Genomic DNA, 17,120 nt, shown 5'->3' on the forward strand with positions numbered 1-17,120 from the left:
CCACCCGTCCCAGTTGTGACTGGGCAGGGAGGCTCCGCTGCCTCCCTCGGCATCTGCAGGATGCGGCCGTTAACCCTCCCCGCCTCAGCCCACGAACGGACAAGAGCCTGGTTTGCCCTGATAGAAGTTTTATTACAGAATTTTAATGGCACTGCAAGAGTAAGATAGTCATTAGAGCCCTAAAACCCAGCCTGAAAAATATACATTTTACATATGTCGTTAACCCCCTGCCGCAGGTCTGGTCTTAAAGCAAGAAACTAGTTTCTCTTCAGTAAGAAAATATATGTTGCTAAATGAAAAATATACAGTTAGAAGAGTTACTGGCTTGCAAGCTGCTTGTCTGGGGGTTAAACCTCTACCAGCTCCAGAGTGTGTAACTAGGGTTCTTTCACATGTAAAAGAGGAAGAGGTACAGTGTATATATATAAAAAAAAAAAAGGCAAAATTCAGGTACGCTTGTTTGCTTGGTCCAATTAAGAAATGGCCTTGGCTTCGGGTAGGAACGCTTCCCAGTACTTCACCAGCTGCAGAGAGAAGAGAGGGAGAGAGTCAGGAGCCCACCACAGGAGCTTTGCCAGCACCGTTCAAGCCCAGAGTGAGCCGAGAAGCATTTTGGGGGAGGCAAAAGCCCCCTTGCAGGGCAGAGCCCAACCCCCCCAAAAAAAAAAGGCATCAAGGGGGATGGAACACTTAAATTTTGTCTTGCTCCAGCCCATGGGGGTTTATCCTTCCCCAGAGGTGGGGCGCAGGACGCACCCAGGGTGGGGGTTCACACTTCAGCTCGCACTGCTGAGCTTCGAGGGGTGAAACCACGGCAGGGGCCGGGGCTACTCACCTGTTGCTGAGAGTTTAATAACGTCTCAAGGTATTTAGTGACGTGGTTTCTGAAGTCCTTGGATTTCTCTTTCTGCAAGAGACAGGTGCAGGAGTGAGTACAAGGCTGAACGAACCATTGAAACCCTCCAGCTTATTTGGGGGGGGGGGGAAGGAAAAAAAAAACCAAAACCAACCCACCAGGATTTTCCTGTTCCTCCTGGGGCCCCACAAAAACCAGCAGGAGATGCCGAGGATGAAACTCGCCTCTGGCCGCAGCGCGGTGGGCAGGCTCAGAGGATCTTTGCCCACCCCCCCCTCAGTTTAATGGACACCCTTCTCTGCGTAGAAGCCCCCTCTTAGCCAGACGACATCAGCTCTGCCCCCGCTCACATGTGTCCGGATACGCAAATACTGCCAGCCGCCGTACTTGGAGTGGGGTCAGTAGCCCAGGCAACCCTTGGCTAGCCCAGGCTGGTGCTCCCAGCCAAGGCACATCAAGGCCAACCAAGTGGAGGGTTGCACGCCGAGGGCTGCGCCAAACATACCTCAAACCGTATCACTTCCTTGCGGATGACAGCAGAAATCCGTTCAAAGTCTCTTTCGTATTGCGTCACACGAGTCTCCCACTGCAGAGAGAGGAAGCGTGCTGTTTCCAGGGCAGGGGAGGTGAAGAAGCTCTCGCTCCCCTCCGTAAACTGTTTCGTAGCCACAACTGTTCACGCGAGAGGCGCTGCCGGAGCAAAGCCCGGTATTTCTGGTCCTCACCACCACGGCGACCTGCAGCCCCTGCTTGCTGCAAGCTCAGCAAAGAAGCAACGGGAGGTGGGACCGCAAGCAGCCCCTCCTGCAGCGTCCTCAGGGTGCCCTTGGAGCAAGCCTGGCAACAGATACCTGTCCCTTCATCTCAAAAGGTCCCCTTAGCGCTGCTGGGGGGAAGGAGCCGAGCAGAGACCCTGGCACCCCTCGTTCCCTACCTCCGAGATCTCCTCTTTGGCCTGCTGCAGCTTGTCGGGTTTGTTGGCCCAGAGCAGCCTGGCCTCCATCTCCCTCTTCTTCTGCAGCATGGTCTGGGCGTCCTGCCACCGCTGCCAGGTCTTCATGCGCTGGTCAAAGGCTCCCTGAAAGGAAGGAGCAGAGACTGAGCTCTGCTCTGCCACCACACCGGGAGCTGCAAGGAGCTCTGCTGACAGCAACAACCTCGCCTTTGGGGACATCAGCTAACGACAGAGCCGCTTCATCATCGAGGTCCTGGACCCACCTCAGTGTAGCCAAAGCTGAACCAGAACACGGATTTGCTCTACCAGTGATGTTGCACCTGGACTCCTTCAACCAGCTCGTGGCTCCAGGAGCAGGTTTGAGGCCTCCCTCCGTACGGGGCTGCCCACCTGCTCGAGGGTTTGGCAGGAGAAAAAGCCCCAGCTACATGTGGTTCAGCACAACCCGGACAGGCCCGAGGCCACCTACCGAACTGGCAGCACCTCAATCACGATGTCTAACCTGTCCCCAAGCTCTGCTGCCGGCCCGTTTCAGTCCTGCCATCCAGAGTGGCCAGTTCAAGCAGCTACCCTTGCCCATCCCACACTGGATCTCCACCACGAGCTCCCACCGAGTTAAGCGCCCGCAGCTCCTGCCGACCGCACGGCACGCTCCTACGCCAGCTCGCAAGCGTCCGTCAGGAGGCCAGATGATTTTAACAGGCCTGCAAATCACCAGCCCAAGCAAGGAAGACCCATGAGACTTCTGAACGTGTCCAGCCAGATTGTGGGGAAGAGCTAGAAAAGCAGAAAGCAGTGTTTGATAGCCCAGTCAGAGCAGCCAAGAGACGGGTAAAGTCCAAGGAAACACTTAGGGCTCCTTACCAGAACATCCCAGATCAGTCTTATCACCTCAAGCACTATCAGAGATCGTGGTCCTGCTCTGGAGCACCCACCACACCTCCCAGTACAGACTGGCAAACCAAGGAGGCTCATGCCTACTCACTAAGCTGCGTTCTGGCCCCTGTAGCCTCCGGAAGCAACTGCTCAGAGACAGGACAAGTTTGGGGCTGGAAGGAGTCAGCCCACCAGACTCACTTGGGCCTGGTTTCTTTCAGCCTCCAGCAAGGAGGCCCACGCACCGAAGCGGGCTGCGTGGACCTGAAGACTCGAGGTCTCCCCCAGCAGGTGCTCGGCAGATCTATTTGCAACACCTCGATCACCATCTACCAACTCACGGGCTCCGTAGTAGCCGCAGCCTTCATTTCTGGAAGGGTTGAGGCCGCCTACGAGCCACGAACTTTCTCCACATCCCCTGTGGAGAACAGCAGCACAGCCAGGCCTCGCCTACCCCACTTTTCCAACCTAACCACTCCAACGTGTGCACAACTGGAGAAGCGGCAAGTTTGCCATCTACCTGGAGAGCTCGGAGGAATGCCGTGCCCCGTGCTTGAATTTAGAAGACCAGCTGCCTCCTGGCACACCTAAGCCTAAGATCAGTATTAGGACCAGCAGCACAACTTAGAGCTTGCCCCAAAGGGGTGCTTACCCTTACAACCGAGAAGAGGCGGATGTAGTCTCCCAGGAGCTCGGCCAGGAGGAAGAAGTCATTGTTAGCCTGTTCCTGGTGCAGCTGTTCAATCTTCTCTTCCACCTCAGCCAGCTGCGACAGCGCCCGGGACAGGGCCGTGTTGTCCTCCGAGCTTCCCAGCATGGCCAGACTCTTTGCAAACTGGGCTGTATTCAACGCTAGTTCTAGTGAACGGAATAAGAAAGTCAACCGATGGGTCTTGCTACAGTGGGTGCTCTGCAAGTAAAGCCCCAGCCTAGAGTTCAGCCCAAGGAGCTGCTTTTTTTTTTTTTGCAGCCCCAGGAGACGTCAGCTGGAAGAACCAGCACCGTCTCGGTCAGAGCTGGCAGCTCCTGCAGCGCGGCAGGAGGAAGGCTAGGCAACTCCGGCCAGGGAAGAGAAGGGAAGCAGCGGAGTAAGAGGACAGGCACAGGTTTGCAGAAGTCAGCCAAAACATGCAGAAGAAGAAAAACATCCCCGCTCCCCGCCAGAAGACAGCCTGGAATTAGTAATAAGATCAGCTCAGGTTTGCTACGGCAGCCTTCATCCAGCAGGCCAGCGGTTCGCTTCAACACCGTCATCCTAAGCTCATAGGGCTGGACGGAAGAGGTGGCATTAACTGTTTTACTTCTGTCTCCCATGATGAAGAGACCAAAAGTCCTTTACAGTAAGGAAGCACTGCCATATCTTCTCCGAGGTGCCTCCTAGGACAACCGGCAACCTCCAGTCAGGCACCGCGCAAGGTTTAACGGTTACGGGCCAAGCTACAGAGCGAGCGGCACCAAGCTTGTTACCTTTCCTGTGGTTCACTAGCGTTTCGACGACAGCGTGTAACTTCCGTAGCCGCTGGTCCTCGCACTCCACCTCCTGCAGCTTCTCCTCGAACCACTGAAACGGGTAAAGCCAGAGCTGATTCCCGCAGACGGCGTCGCTGCGGGGCTGCGGAGCTTTCCTTGCATCTTGCAACCAAAGCTTGAGCCGGGGAGAGCACGCAGCTCCAGAGCGAGGACGAGGACAACCCAGAGGCATCCAAATACTTACTATGTCCGATTCGTTCATCTTGATGGTCATTTTACTGACAGCATCCGTAGCTTTGTTGAACATCTTCAGTATTCCTGCCCCACTCAAGGTCTGGGTGCCTACTGCTCTGGGTAGCTATAAATAAATAGAAAAATTTGCTTTGCCAGGGGATAAAAACAGCTCGGCGAGCGGCCACCATGGCGGCATCGTTCTCCCACGTGGTCCCTTGACAGCACGTATTCTGCTCGCAGCTACTGCAAAGGATTAGCCAGGCACCGCCCGAGCGGAGGCACAGCCTGTACGGTATTTTAAATAACGAGACCAGAGTGGTTTTCAAACAAACAGTTTCTAAACCTCACACTGTGTCCGTATCTGCCTGTTCTGCTTTGCCAAGGTAACGCAGATCTGTGAGAACCAGCCACGCTACTTGAGTGGACAGTGAGGTGAGTTGAGAACTGGGTGGAGAGGAACCACGTGAAGTTCAACAGGGGCAAGTGTAGGGTCCTACACCCAGGGAAGAACAACCCCAGGCACCAGTACAGGTTGGGGTTGACCTGCTGGGAAGCAGCGCTGCGGAGAAGGACCTGGGAGTCCTGGTGGACAACAAGCTCTCCATGACCAGCAGTGTGCCCTCGTGGCCAAGACCACCAATGGTGTCCTGGGGTACATTAAGAAGAGTGTGGCCAGCAGGTTGAGGGAGGTTCTCCTCCCCCTCTACTCTGCCCTGGTGAGGCCACATCTGGAGTTCTGTGTCCAGTGCTGGGCTCCCCAGTTCCAGACAGACAGGGAACTGCTGGAGAGAGTCCAGCGGAGGGCTACAAGGATGATGAGGGGACTGGAGCATCTCTCGTATGAGGGAAGGCTGAGAGAGCTGGGGCTGTTCAGTCTGGAGAAGAGAAGACTGAGAGGGGATCTGATCAACGCTTATCAATATCTAAAGGGTGGATGTCTAGAGGAAGGGGCCAGACTCTTCTCAGTGGTGCCCAGTGACAGGACAAGGGGCAACGGGCACAAACTGGAACACAGGAAGTTCCATCTCAACATGAGGAAAAACTTCTTCACTCTGGGGGTGACCGAGCACTGGGACAGGCTGCCCAGAGAGGTTGCGGAGTCTCCTCCTCTGGAGAGATTCAAAACCCGCCTGGACGCGATCCTGTGCAACCTGCTCTGGGTGATCCTGCTTTGGCAGGGGGCTGGACTAGATGATCTCCAGAGGTCCCTTCCAACCCCGACCAATCTGTGAATCCCTGAACCAAGGGCTGCCCGAGCTGCCACACGTCGTGCAGGCACGCAGAAGTGCTTTGGAGCATCTCTCCAAAACCCAGCGGCAGTTTGCACAGCTGGGGGACACTACAGCAGAGCGGTGCCTTGATGTTGGGAAATGCTCCACACCAGCCACAACTATTTTCCGGACAGAGCTGCATCAGCTCAGCAGCAAGGTGAGGCATTTCCATGATGTCTGCTCCTATGTCAGAGCCTTCCAGCACAGCATTAGTGCTGGAATCATTCAGACTAGGCTTTCTCCAGGGCTCAGCCTCTTTAAGAATGACTTCTCCACATCAGACATGCAGCTGGGGATGGTCACGCTCTCCTTGGAGGAGTGGGGACCACATCGGCCAGCTCTCCCCTTAAAATGTGAGCAGGAGGCCAAGCCAGCATGGGACCCCGCTCACCTCCGAACAGCAGGCTACACTCCTGTCATGGATTGCAGACAATGAAGACCACCCACGCTCTCAAGGTGTGCCCCACCATGATGTAAGCAAGCTACGTCAGAGCTCGTTACGAGCGGATAGCGCTTAGACAAGCGGTGACACACAGAAGAGAGTCCTGTTCTTGTTGTGACTGGTTAAGAGCTCTCACAGGGTTCTGCTGCTTCTCGCTGAGCTTTGAAGCATCGTGACTCATTAACTGTTGCGTACTGTTTCCTTCTGTATCCCAAGGTACTTGTAGCTACGTCATTCCACCCTACTGACCTCCTCCTTTTCCAAGAACTCCCTGACATCTGGGTCCTGCAGCATTGTTGGATGGCTGACCACTCTCCGTAGGTACCTGCGGAGAGGAACGCACCAAGAGTTACTTCGGTTGTAGCAAACCGGGCTCCGAGCCATCACAGCGAGCTGCAAAACTGTTGTTATTTACTCTGAAACGACACTTCGGTAGCTAGAAGTCAGGCCCAGCAAGATGTTCTCATTCACCCACCAAGAATTCGACGTCCCTGTGGGCCCTAGTGAGACCAGCCTGCAAGACCAGACCTGCCAGACCTTTGATTAATACTTGCTATAGCAAGAAAGTTACTTGATAGGCCGCGTAATCAAGATTTAGCATTACATCTTCAACAATGATGCTTTTAACAGGTCTTTCAGAGGCTGAAGCTGGAGGAGGAGGGTGAGCATCCCCGTGCTACAACAGTCAACACAGGTGGCAGAGCACAGTCAGGGTGCAGGTTAGACAGAGATCGAGTTGTTTCTCACCTGATCTGCGCTGCTTGTACAATTACTTAACGTCCATATTTTTGGGCTCCTGAGACAGATCGGTTTTCTCCCTGCCTTGTCAGTGGAGTTGGGCCAAATTTGGACCAAACACCAGGAGATTATTTTACAGAGTCAAAGCGACTCCCTGCAGTTGCTACTCTCCAGCGGCAAACCTAGAAGCAGACGGCTTTTCTCACGTAAGGGAGGAGAGCGCAGCCAGTCTGACCTCTCAGAGGTCCCTTGCTTGGTTCAGGCACGAGGGGATAGCTGTTGGGGTCTGTACCTCTCTAAAGCAGCCCGTCTTTTTTCTAGGAACTCTGCAGAGGAGGAATCTTCTTTCCCAACTTTCACTTTGGTCATTCCTAGCACAGAAGGAAGACGTAATTAGTGAGCTGCTTCAAAACTCCACCCACAGGGTAGCGCGGTCTGTTACAAAGAACAGACTGTCAGCCAGGGTGATAGTAGAGGAGAAGCATTTTACAAGAGGAATTAGACCTTGCATCAGCAAGAGCTACTCAGAAATTTAAAATCTGCTTACGCCTAACATCTAATAGAAGTCGACACATAGAAAAGACGCGGAGGCAAAACTGGGTTACAGGTCTGGACTCAAGTGAACAGCAATTCAGTGACAGCACAGAGGATGAGGTTTCACTCTACATCAAGCAAATGTGGAGGCATCTGCGAACTCAAACAAGGCCTTTAAGCCCAGAGCTCCATGTATGGAACTCTAAGTTTGTCCGTGCCACAGAACCCAGATTATTTTTCCACACCTGCTTCCCATGGCTGCTCTGCAGCTTCCCTCTCAGCTCTGGGACTGCCAGCAGTCCTGTCCTTCGGGCTCAAAGCTCGTCATCAGAAGGACCAGCTCTAGCGCTCTGCACCTTCACCACTCACCTATGAGACTCTTCTCGGGCGGCGGAGGAACGATGAACCCATTTTGGGCATGCTTCTCCGACAACTTCTCATAGAGACCCAGAAAATCACTGAACCTCCTTTTCACCGAAAACTGCTTGCTCCTGAACATCGGCATGCTCGTCTGGGGGAAGAGACGAGACTCGGATCAGGCTCACCCAGGACAGCTTGCCCCCGCACGCACGGCCTTGCTAGCACTATCTGCTGTCACTTCTGGGGACGAAGGAGGACAGCTTGAGCTCCCCAAGACAGGAGGAATGAATAGAGCAAGCTTCGGCCTCGGTTTTCAGCAATTTACCTCCTAACAGCTCTCCTTGGATCTAGCAGCAGTGTTAACACCGCTGAATAACAGAGCGGCTGTTACTGCGGCCGCAGGCTGCTCGGTAAGCTCTGCCTGTTGCCTAATCCCGTCATCCCTGCTCCCCATGGGAACAGGGACCGCCGTGAGGTCACGCGTCATCACCTTAAGACCACAAGGACCAGCAGTGGCTTTTGACTGCGTTTGCAGAGCAGGACTGGAAGGTAACGAGTCCCCTAACCCCCCTTCACACACCATCAGCTTCAGACCACAGGACGCCTGTAGCCCAGCAGCGGCTGTGCAGCCAGCCAGGAACAACTTTTTGCAGAGCTCAGAGCAGCATCCCAAAGCTCCAAGCAGGGCAGCAGCCACAGAAGGCGCGATTTCTTGCGACTAGCGCCAGAGAGCAGGTCCTGACATGAAATTGGCTACAGCAGCAGCTCTTCAGCGAGAGCAGAGCTCAGGTCAGCTTAATCTGATGCTACTATCGGCACAAAAACATTAGTAACAGCCCCAATGTCTGAGCTCTCCCTAACGGACGTCGTTCCTGCTGCTCACTCCAACGCTGAGCACTGGTATCGGCCAGGCACTGCAAAGAGGAAACTGGCTGGAAAAAAAACCAAACCAAACCAAACCAAAAAACCAGCCTCTTTTCAAACAGGTTCAAAAAATCTATTTCTCAGCTAGGCTCATCCTTTGATCCACAGGACTGGATTATAAATCCCGAATCCACGTAACAAGGCATTCAGACCTCCTGTCTATTTAGGTCACCGTTGGCTTGGCTAAGGAAAGACAGTCGAGCTGTGGAAAAATAAAAGCATCCCATCTCAGGAGCGATGGGTTAGACACACCTGTGTTGACACTTTGTAGGCTACGTACGCGTTCATGCCATCCCCTACGGAAAACAGAAACAAGGCGTTAGCGGAAAGTGCTGATCTCGTGATGCTACCACCCGAACGCAAAGCGCGAGGCTCCTGCAGTCTCCTGGTCTTTGCCTGCCTCAGTGGTTCCGATCTTTGGCCTGACGGAGCCCCGAATCTTCGCACAGAACCACAGGCAGCATCTCACTGCGGGACCCCAGACCCTTGCCCACTCAGCGTTTCCCTGACCTGACTGCTTATCCTTCCTTTTACTTCCTAAGGCGGCCAACGTGGACAATCAGGCGCTTGTTACACCGACGGCATTTGGGCTGACTCCACGCATCTGCTCAGCAACGCAACAATTCGGCGGCTGTGCAGCACATGAAGCAGTCTATTCAGAGGATGCAAGTCAGACGGCCCCTGGCTGCGTGTGGTTGGATTCTGAAACATCGCGGGCAGTTTTCTCCAGCTAACACAGAAATCCCCTTGTTTGGCAGAGGAAGGGTTTACCTGGCGGTTCAACTGGAGGGCATCCTCAGAGGTCTGATGCCGCCCTTAACATACCTCTGATTTACAAATCGGCACATCTCCCAGCTCCAAGATCATGAGCCACGGAGTGAGAACCTCACTGCCGCACGTGAGGCTGCTCTGCCGGCTGGGATCACATGTCACCTTGGGTTCCCTGCACCCCAGGGACCGCCACGTAGCTGGCCAAGCTCCTCTGACCCCCACTTTCAACAGAGGAAAACCCTCTTGCTTCTCAATTTGAAGCCAGAGCTGCTTCCCTAGCAAGCACAGCTGCTAGGGAATGTGCCAAGCCATGGAATAATACACTTAGTTTTAGGTTAAGGTAGTTTTGCCTCCTCCCTGCTGCGTGTACACAGGACAGTACTGCCTGGAGGTCAGGTCAAGCTGGTCACCGCAGTTCCGGACACCAAGCTGTGCTACTGCAAGTGTCATGTTTCACCTTCCCAAAAAACCCACTCCGGGCTCCCCGCCTTCGAGGTCCCCGGCTTTCCAGAACCTGCTTCTGCCTCGCTCGTTTGCAACCTATAGGCATTTTGCTTTGTGTAGCTTCGTTTCTTCTAGACGTTGGAAAAAGTCTTGGAGAAGTTACTCTGGGATCAAGTTTGCGCTTTGCAGAGACAGCTCGAAAGCTGGAGCTGCGGAGGCGATACCTAGCTTCGGTCCTACTGCCGAGCCTAGCTGCGCTTCACTGTGCGCCACGACAGGGTATTAACTCACCAACTTTCTCTGGATCGCTCACTCCTACAGTCAGCTCAAATTTGTCCTCTTGTTCCTCTTCTTCCAGCTGTTTGGAGTAAGGGCGCAAGGACAACAAGTTAAAACTAGAAAGCCAGGCTTCAAACCACCCCAAACCACAAAGTCCCGTACAGCATGGTGAGCTTGTCACGCTGCTGAGCCATCTCTGGCACTTCAGTCCGGCCAAGGCCGTTCTTTAAAGCCCTCCAGCTTCTCGCTTGTGTCCAGGCTACGTGCTCCAAGGATCCCAAACCGGATTTGTCTTTACAACACTGCTATCCGCACACTCCGAGGTACAAACCGCTCGGCCCCGAGGTGAAACTCCACAGAGTCCAGCCTCAGCTCTGCACAAGATAGTTCCTGTTGGGTTCTTTTACATCATGATTTTGGTTCTCATCTGAAACCGTGCAAGGTACTGAATCTGTGCAGAAGCTAAGTTGCTCTGTGCAAGGAGGATGGAGAGCCAGGATAGCCACAGGCAGACCCAGTCTGAACGGGTCTTTCCATCATACCCTGCTTTGCCCAAGGCACTGGGCGGCTATACCAGCAGCACCGCTTCAAACAGACCACGGAGGCTTCGGGCTCGCTCAGCAAGCGTCGCAGTGCCTCGTTAGTGGAACGGCGTTAAAGGACTGGGCAAAGCAGAGCTGAGACTGGCCTCAAACTGCCTTTGGTTTATGACCTGAAGGTGACAGCTTATCGGTTTGCTGATCAGCTCAGCATCCTGGCCTAGTTCTGCATCATTCCTTCGCTTCAGCCAACCTGAAGCCAACCTGAGACACTACTCCTGACGGCACTGCAGAGTCAGTCCTCACGAGCTCAGCGTGCTTGGGGCAGAAAAGGAGCACTTTCCTTCTCTCCAAAATAGTTTCAGTCTCTCTGCAGGAGAAAACCCAGATTTAGACTAAGCACCACCTGATTAACTGGGCTTGGCAGCCAGACTACAAGCTCCACTTAAGGACTTTGCGCTCTCACGTCACCCAGGCGACTGTTTCTTTTAAAACCACGCACAAGAGCGGTCATACCACTCGCCCCATCTGCAGCAATACAGCGCGCTAGAGCTCTGAGTCAGAGCTCAGGCCGTCAGGACCAGACCGGGCCGCTCGTTATTTCAGCTTTGGAATCAGGCTGCACCACCGCACGAGCAAAAATGCCGTCAGGCTGACCTGTACCCTGATCAGTCCCAGACCAATGGCCTGAGATACAAGCCAGGGCATCTGATATGCCAATTACATTAATTATATCATTTAAGATGCATGTTTTTAATTAAGTAAACAGACAGGCTCCTGCTAATTACAGTCCAAAACCAGCAGGACAAGTTGGAAAGCTCAGAGAGATTCTCACCTCCTCATAGCTCTTTGAAGGGTTTCGAGAAGAAGAGCTTGCAGCTACTTCTAACGAGGGGGCAGGATTGGATGCTTTGGCCAGTTCCTTCCTCTGGTTGTTTTGCGTGCTGTCTAGAGACAACTCTACAGTGGCATCTGTCAAGAGAACTTTGCAAGGGTCAGCTTCTCTGCTTTGGGTTTCTGGAAAGGTAATTTCAATATCCTCTGAGAGGTTCATGGGATGTGGGGAGCAACAGTAGTCTGAATTAGCAAAAAAAAAAAAAAAAATCGTAGGGAGGACACCTGCGAGCACTGGGAAGAGCACGACTTAATGCATCTTCACTGCGGTAAGAGCATTTGATCAATCCTGCTGGAGAACATTAATCCAATGAACTTATTCTAGAAGGAGGCAAGCGTCACCTCCTTGCTGCGTGCTAGAGGAGCCGCGCACTAGAACAGCTAAAGCCGAGCTGGATTTTTACACGGAAGGCAGACTCCTTCCCAGTACGCTTCTTCACCCAGAGGAAGTAAAAAACCTTCCATCTGTTAGCAGATACCTCCAGAACTGACTCTCAGATGCCCCTGCCAGAAGTGTCCCACCATGCCGGAAGGTCTGACCCTCCTCGTTTTCCCCTGCTGAGGAGCGTTACGTTTCCCACTCCTTGGGAACGGCCGTGTCTCGGCACAACTATGCTACAGACCTGGAGGAGGCTACTCCGACCTTCCCAAAAACACCACCAGAACTTAGTGCTTCCAGAGCAGGCTGGAACACGAGTTTGAGATAAGGACCTGGGATAGTCCAGAAATATCCATGACCTGCACGGCACGCTTAAAAGCGGATCGCTCCAGGCTTAGAGTTCAGAAAGTCTCAGTAAACATCCTGTAGATACAGACTCACCTGCAAATAAGTCTTGATCATCTTGCTCTACACGAACCCCATTCTCTTTGGAGGTGCTGCTCGCAGGGAGAAGAGATTCCCTTTTCGGTGTCGTGGGCTTGCTCTGCAAGAGAATTAAAAGCACAGAAACAAGAGGTCATTCAGGCTGAGGAACGGAGGCTGGAGGACCAAATAGTTCCAATTTCTAGTTACTGCCACGCAGGTTCACTATCAGAAATCCCTGGCCAGAGGACACAACAGACCACGTCCCTTCCACCCACCCTCGAGCATTAGATCTCTGCCAGCAAGGCTGTACCCAGGCACCTGAGCCGTTAAGGACACCAAGCGTCATGTGAAACTTCAGAGCCAGTTTCGACCCTGATTTTTAGCAGAAGGGGAACAGCTAGCGGGTCACTGGGATGCGCTGGCCCACAGGCCAAGCATCACAGCCCCAGTCCCAGTGTCGGGAGCAGTAGGCAGTCAAGTACACCCAAGCCCTCCTGTTCATGTCACCCATAACACACCCGGCCACACCATTTCCAGGTTGCACGTCAGCACTAACGCTGCGTCAAGGCGGGTGGGCAGCACTAGGGAACCTCGTGCGCTTAATCGGAGCGAGCCGAGCACGCTGCCAACAGGAGATCCCTTGGGAAAGCCAGGCTGTCGCTGCTGGCGGCGGCGACCGGAGGCGATGCGCTCGCCCAAAGGCAAGACGCCGGGGACTGCGGGAGCCTTGTCAGCAGCTGAACTTGTGCTAGCAGTTCAACCGCTACCACGAGGCGAGCTGCCCTTCCCCGGAGGGCTGGTTAGGGCCCGTGTGAAGGCAGCCGGGCCGCGCTTTAACGCAGCATCTCACTTTCACTGCCAAGCGGTGCCAGAGGAGCTCGGAGACTCCACTGCCCCGGCACTGCTGGGAGTCAGCTTCATGGAGCCGCACTGTCCCCTCCTACAACACTCCTCAAGGCAGAGACAAGGCTGCTACGGCTGGACTAAAGCCGGGCACGGCTCTCGGTGCTTGGCAAAGCCTTGCACACCACGCTTTGTGACCCAAAGCTTGTGCTCCCCACGTACAGCTCGGCCGGGACAAGCCAACCCCGAGCCCCAGGGCTGGGCGTTACAATACAGCTGATCCCGCCACAGCAAACAGCCCCTATGGCACGCAGCTTCGCCGGGGGACTGTCCCAGCCACCGGGAACAGGCCTGGGGACAAGGTGAAAGCCCACCCAAGTGTTTGTACGCCAACCAGTCCACCACACTAGACGGGAGAGCTATTTCTGCATTCCTGCTGCAGGCAGGTGCTACCGGCATCACAAATCGTTCCTCATTTTGCAGGCAGAGAAGCGAGTACAAGTTATTCCAAGTAGGATCAGACAGCAAGCACTATTCTTTAACGTCTTAGCAGAGAACAGAACAAGTCTTTGACGGTCAGTAAATGGAGCACTATTAGCCGTGACTCCGAACCGACAGGCTCCTTGGTGCTTTCTTCAGCAAGGAAACGTCCTCGGCTCCCACCGCTCCCGAAGGAGGAAAGCAGTGCTGAGGCAGCTCCTCTTTGAGGCGAGCCCGAGTCTTTGCGCACATAAAACATCAGCATCGTCTGATGGCGAGTCCTCCTGCATTTTAGGATGTTTTCCTGAAGGGGAAAGCTGCCAGCTCGGATCACAACAGTTATAGGCATAAGCTACGTTTGCTAGTGATGGAGAGCGGGAAGCAGAGACACCCACGCCAAACATTGCAGCCAGACCCACCCCAGGGTCCTTCAGACTGGCACCCAAACCAAGAAGAGTGCAACCACCACAGGGACCTCCTCCAGCCAGCAGCCAAGCCAACAAGAGGGCTGCTACCACCAGCGACTGACGCGAGGGACGTTTGGAGCAGGTTTCATTCAGATCTCCTCCTTCTGCAGGAGCTCTTCAAGCTGGTAAAGAAGCCCCACTCTACATGGACAAGGTAAGGTGGGCTCTGAAGTTTCCATAATGAGAGTCCCAGCTCTCAAAACACAGAAAAGAGCTATCTGCTTTCCTACCACGGATCAGCTTCTCAGTTTGCTTTAAATTTAGTTTCTAAGAGTACCACGCCCTGTTCCTACTTCTCCATCTGCTACTACAGAAGAGCCGCGGCCCCTTCCGCAACCCGTGACACAACCCCCGCCATCTCAGAGCCCTGATTTAGCAAACCCCGACCATCACGCCTGCGGGCAGAAGCTCCTCAGGTCCCCCAGCGCAAGTCTGACGCTCACCAGGGGGAAACACACCTCGCGTCAGAAGAGCTGGCAAATCGAGGGGCATCCCTGGGGAGGTCCTAGAGAGGATCGTGATCACGCAGCGATCCAACCTTCATCAACGGACGGATGAAGTCCAGCTCTGCTTATATTTGTGTCTGATCCAAATGTTTCTTTGCTGGCCGCTGCACGAGGCTAAGCGCTGTCAAAGCACCTGAACGCCGGCAGCCGGGTGCTTCTGCCTCACCAGCCCGACTCCCAGAAAGTGTTTTGCTAAAGCTCAAGGGCAGACAGACAAACAAAGCCGCCGGGTCGCACAGAAGAGCCAAATATTAGTTACGACAGTTGCTTCAACAACAGTAAGCGCCTGATAAGCTGCTTTAGCTTAACAGATTCCGGTTTTAGTGAAGGGATGCTTTATTTGCATGAAAGCCCGCTGCAGTTAGCACTTGTTTTGGGAGGCTGCCTCTACCACTAAGCAACAAGCCACATACTAAATCTTCCAGTTCTTCAAAGAAGAAAGGGCCTGACAAGTTCAAGACCACCACCGTGCCCTGGTGCCAGCCAGAGGTACCAGCATCTTCCTCTTGCAAGGCCAGGGTTACACTTTCCCTGTGTTATTTTCAAAACACATGACTCTGCCGCTCCGTTATGCCCAGACCAACGTGAGAATTTCATCCTCACAAGCTCACGCAGGGCAGAACCTACCCACATCTCCCCAACTCTGCCTTGTTCCCAGCAGAAGACAACCTGGTCAGGAGCTTCATCAGAAGCAGAGCAGAGACAGCTCCAGCTCTGTGCTGGTGGCAGGAGAAGCTTGGCCAGGCCGGCTCTGTTCCCAGCAGCAGGCAGGTTCACACATTCACAGCCGTGGTCTCCTGCTCGAGGCCTCCTTGTGCACAGCCCGGGGAAAACATCAGGGCTGGGAAACTGCAGACAGGAGAAGGTTCCTGGAGAGCGTTCTGCCAGAGACACCAATTCCTCCTGCGCTGCCGGCAGCAGGCTGGAAAAAGCCTGGGTGAGGCAGGCAGAGGCCACGATGTCAGCCCTCGCGAGGGACAACGGGACCAGCCTCAGCTTCCAGAGCTTAGGAAACCAACCCTAGCTCCTGCAGTGTTCAAGCAGCCGGCCCGCCGGAGGAACCGGCTTCTGCAGCCCCTCTAGCAAAGATCCTCGCTCGGTGGGGATGCCGAGCCCAGGAATTGAGGCCACCGGCTGCCTGGGGAGGGATTCAGCCTGGGAAAGCACCAGCCAGTGTTTTAACTCCCACTCCTGTCTCCTGGTCACTGTCTGGAGCAAACAATGGTAGAGCTGGCCAGAGCTGGCCAACAGCCTTCAACGACCAGGGATTCACACACAGGAGACTATTAGAACCAAGAAAAGGTGCTGAAACCCTTCACGCCTCCACCTTCAGCAGGCAATTTGCACGGCACCACAGTGACCTGGCTTGCTGAACAAGTACCACCAAACCTTCCTAGACCCTCCTGCAGCCAACTGTGCCAATACAAGGCAAGAGAGGTCACCAAGACATCGGCGAGCCTCCTCCCCGTGAGCAGGGGACATCCGATTCCTCCCCTGCACGGAGGGGTTTGTCCCCCAAGCCCAAGAGAAGGCAGCAAGCACCACGTCAGCCACACCAGCACCTTCCGGGTGTTGATGGGACAAAAGTCGATGCCAGGGGAAGGAAGACGGGACCTTTTCCCTTCAAGTCTCACAAGCTGCACAGCAAAGACGCCGAACTGCGGCCGCCACCAGGTTTCAAACCAGCGAGGCGGCCCGCTCGCCGGTTACTCTGACCCCGATCCGGGGGCGGGGGGGAGGTATCGAGCAGCAGGCGGCCGCCCCCGTGCCTGAGCCACGCGGGGACATCTTGACACTTACGGGCTCCTTCGAGACACTTTGGGGTCTGCAAGAAACGACAGGTTACAACCCCGGGGAAACAGAGACCAGCCTGGCATGAGACATTTCGCTGTCCCGCAGACAAGGGAGCTGCCTGCGGCCCCCTGACCCCCACCCTCCACAGCCACCCGAGGCGCTTGAGGTGCTCTCAAGGGAGGGAGGAGATGCCAGGCTCCCTTCAGGGACAACCGCCCAGCGACGTCGCCCCCTCACCCCTCCTTTTATTTTAAGAGGTTTTGGGGGTTTTCCTCTCTTGTTTTTTTTAACCAAACCCGGAGGATATCACGCTGCTGCCCCTCAGAGAAGAGCCCACCCGCAGGCACCGCCGGGCCCAGCAGCTCCTCTCTCACAGCCGCCCAGGGCCGGGCCTACCCCCCCCCGGGGGCGCTCCCCCCGCCCCGGCTCCGCCCCCGGCCCGCACTCACGGTGCCGGTGAAGATGTCCTCGCCCTCCGTGTCACTGTCGGCCGCCCCCGGCGCATCGCTGTCGCCGCCGTGGGGGTCGGGGAAGGGCGGGGGGAGGCGCTCGGCGGGGGAGGGGGAGCGGGAGCCGCAGGCGCCGCCCGACGCCATGTCCGCGCTGCCGCCGCTTCCGCCTGCGACAGCCGCGCCGGA

At 54.9% G+C, this 17,120-nt stretch overlaps 1 protein-coding gene across 2 annotated transcripts; it reads right to left on the reverse strand.

Moving 5' to 3' along the window:
• Positions 1–111: 111 nt before the first annotated feature.
• On the reverse strand, positions 112–17,120 carry SNX1 (sorting nexin 1). Of its 2 annotated transcripts, none has more exons than XM_075763877.1 (15): positions 16,932–17,120; positions 12,408–12,510; positions 11,529–11,665; positions 10,167–10,233; positions 8,913–8,956; positions 7,746–7,887; positions 7,135–7,213; positions 6,354–6,429; positions 4,402–4,515; positions 4,155–4,248; positions 3,340–3,545; positions 1,791–1,934; positions 1,362–1,442; positions 836–907; positions 112–524 (listed from the first exon to the last, which is right to left on the reverse strand). In XM_075763877.1, the coding sequence occupies exons 1-15, from the start codon at positions 17,076–17,078 to the stop codon at positions 474–476; spliced, it is 1,557 nt and encodes a 518-aa protein (XP_075619992.1). In that variant the 5' UTR covers positions 17,079–17,120; the 3' UTR covers positions 112–473. The 2 variants fall into 2 exon arrangements, with proteins under 2 accessions (XP_075619992.1, XP_075619991.1); XM_075763876.1 differs by having other exon boundaries at positions 11,529–11,710.

The sequence above is a fragment of the Balearica regulorum genome, chromosome 12, assembly GCF_011004875.1.
Source record: "Balearica regulorum gibbericeps isolate bBalReg1 chromosome 12, bBalReg1.pri, whole genome shotgun sequence".
Lineage (NCBI taxonomy): Eukaryota > Metazoa > Chordata > Aves > Gruiformes > Gruidae > Balearica > Balearica regulorum.